At 32.4% G+C, this 2,358-nt stretch overlaps 1 protein-coding gene across 1 annotated transcript; it reads right to left on the reverse strand.

Moving 5' to 3' along the window:
* Window positions 1-621: 621 nt before the first annotated feature.
* Window positions 622-1,465, reverse strand: LOC105158066 (calcium-binding allergen Ole e 8). The gene has a single exon (XM_011074692.3). It carries the CDS (start codon window positions 1,278-1,280, stop codon window positions 780-782), a length of 501 nt encoding a protein of 166 aa, XP_011072994.1. The 5' UTR covers window positions 1,281-1,465; the 3' UTR covers window positions 622-779.
* Window positions 1,466-2,358: the final 893 nt, after the last annotated feature.

Genomic DNA, 2,358 nt, shown 5'->3' on the forward strand with positions numbered 1-2,358 from the left:
TAGACCACTTAAATCTCTTTGAGCCAACTTAATTTTATGCCTATTATATTTACACTTATTCTAAATTAGATTGAATCTTTGCATTTTACGAACCACATATAAAATACCACATCATTTCTATACTTAATAATATATTATATGTAAATTTTGTATGTATAAAAAATAATATTAGTGTGTAAAATTAATTTAAAAAATAAAAACTAAGATGCAGTCCAGAATTTCAGACAACCAAATACGAAATGTAGAACCTATATATCACATTCAAACAACTTACTCCCATCTTAATGATATATAACACAAGAAAAAAAATTATTATGGGTTATAATATTAATAATTATGGCTAAATATTATGATAAATAATTATTATTAATTAAAAGATGTAAAAATTAATTTTTCATCATAAAAAAACATTTACTGCGATTAAGTGTTGTGGTCAAATATTTGCCACTTATTTTAATTATAAAAAATTTAAACCAACTTTATTTATTATTAATTATTTACTACACTATTTATTATTAACTATACCAATTAATCATATTTAAATATTATAATTCCTGGCGTGAAATAAGGTAACTGTATCCCACAACGATCTAAATGGTATGAAAAGATTTAAGGCAGATGTCATCCAAATCAGAAGTTATCTTTATAGTCATTACAAAAGTAAGCAAAGGATTTCAGACTGTCCGTACAAATTTGCAGTCAATTACATATCTCCCAAAGCAAATCAGATTAATCTTGTACCGTTGATTAGAAGAAACATCTGGTCCCGGACACGCCGCCTACTTCGCCTTGCCGTTGTTACTTTTATTGTTGGTCATCATCTTCTTGAACTCTTCGAAACTCACGTAGCCGTCCCCGTTGGCATCGATGGGCTTGATCATCCCGGCACAGTCCTCGATGGAGCAGTGCTCCCCGAGGCGCAGAAGGGTCTTCTGGAGCTCCGCCGCCGAGATCTTGCCGTCGTGGTTCTGGTCGTAGAGCTCGAACGCCTCTCTCAGCTCCTTCTCAGCCGAGTGGTAGGGGTCCGCTTCGGCGCTGCAGAAGGCGGCGAACTCTTGGAGGTTGATGTTGCCGTCCTTGTCGGTGTCAATCTCCCCCATCATCCGGGCGACTTCATCGGGCGAGCTTTCGGATCCCAGAGCCTTCAACACGCCACCGAGCTCGCCGGGGGAGATCTTGCCGTCGTTATTGGTGTCGAAGCGGTCGAAAACTTTCTGTACCTCGGCCATATCTTCGAGGTACATTGAGGGCGTGGAAGTGGGAGTGGGATCCGTCGCCATTCTTCCTCAGATTGGCTTTTTCCTTGATTTTTATGAGTTGAGAGAGGGGCGGAGATGAAGAAATAGAGGGGGGGAGGGAAGAGTGGGGGACCTCAAAAGAGAGAAATGCCCACTATGGCTATGGCTACAGTTGAAAAGCAAAGAGAGGAATAAATTTATTTCAACCATTTTTCGGTTATGTCAACACATAGAAGAGGTGCTAAAACATCTCATATATATTAATAGGGTGAATTACACTTCAATTTCTTTTAAAATATAAAATTATATTTTTTTTTAAATAAATTTTAAAATTATATCTACACCTCATTCAAAATTTCTCTATATACGCATTAGAGTTTTTACGAAAAATACTGATATCACGAAGAAAAATACATCAATTTTAATTTTTGCTCATTATTTATCATTTTTATGTATATTTTTGTACTTATAAGGAGATAAATATAATATACATATACTGACTGAGGTTAATATTATTATAATTTTCTTCTTATAAGTATAAAATTATTAAATGAGAATGTTAAGTTAGGGATAAAACTAAAATTTTACGTATTTTTTGCCAATGTAGGCATTTTTTGCCTAAATCATAACAATATGAGATCAGATGTAGATGGTGAGTTTTCGGAAGGAGTGTATGAGTAATTTTGAAACTTCTCTAGAAGAAAGTATTATTTCGTATTTTTAGCGAGCGTCTAAGTATAATTAACTTTATATTAATATTATATCTATGTTATGTTGTATATTAAATCGTTTTCAAATTATAATTCAAGTAATGAATATTTGTAATTTGAAAAAGATTACTACTAAAATTCATTGATATAATGTCAATTTCTAATACAAAAATGTGACAGAAAATTCGACACGTCCAAAAAAGGGTTTTTTAATAGTCCTACTTGACTAGTCAACAAACATATATTATTCTAAAAATAGAATTTTTAATGACATCTTATCTCTGTTCTCTAATTTGTTTTATTATTTATATAAGTCAACTAAGTACTTTATTTCATACTTTGAAAAATCAAGTTGATTGTTTTAAATAGTATCAGAGCATTTAAGACAAATTAATTGTGAAGATAATAGT

The sequence above is a fragment of the Sesamum indicum genome, linkage group LG3 (assembly GCF_026168435.1).
Source record: "Sesamum indicum cultivar Baizhima isolate 11 linkage group LG3, ASM2616843v1, whole genome shotgun sequence".
NCBI lineage: Eukaryota > Viridiplantae > Streptophyta > Magnoliopsida > Lamiales > Pedaliaceae > Sesamum > Sesamum indicum.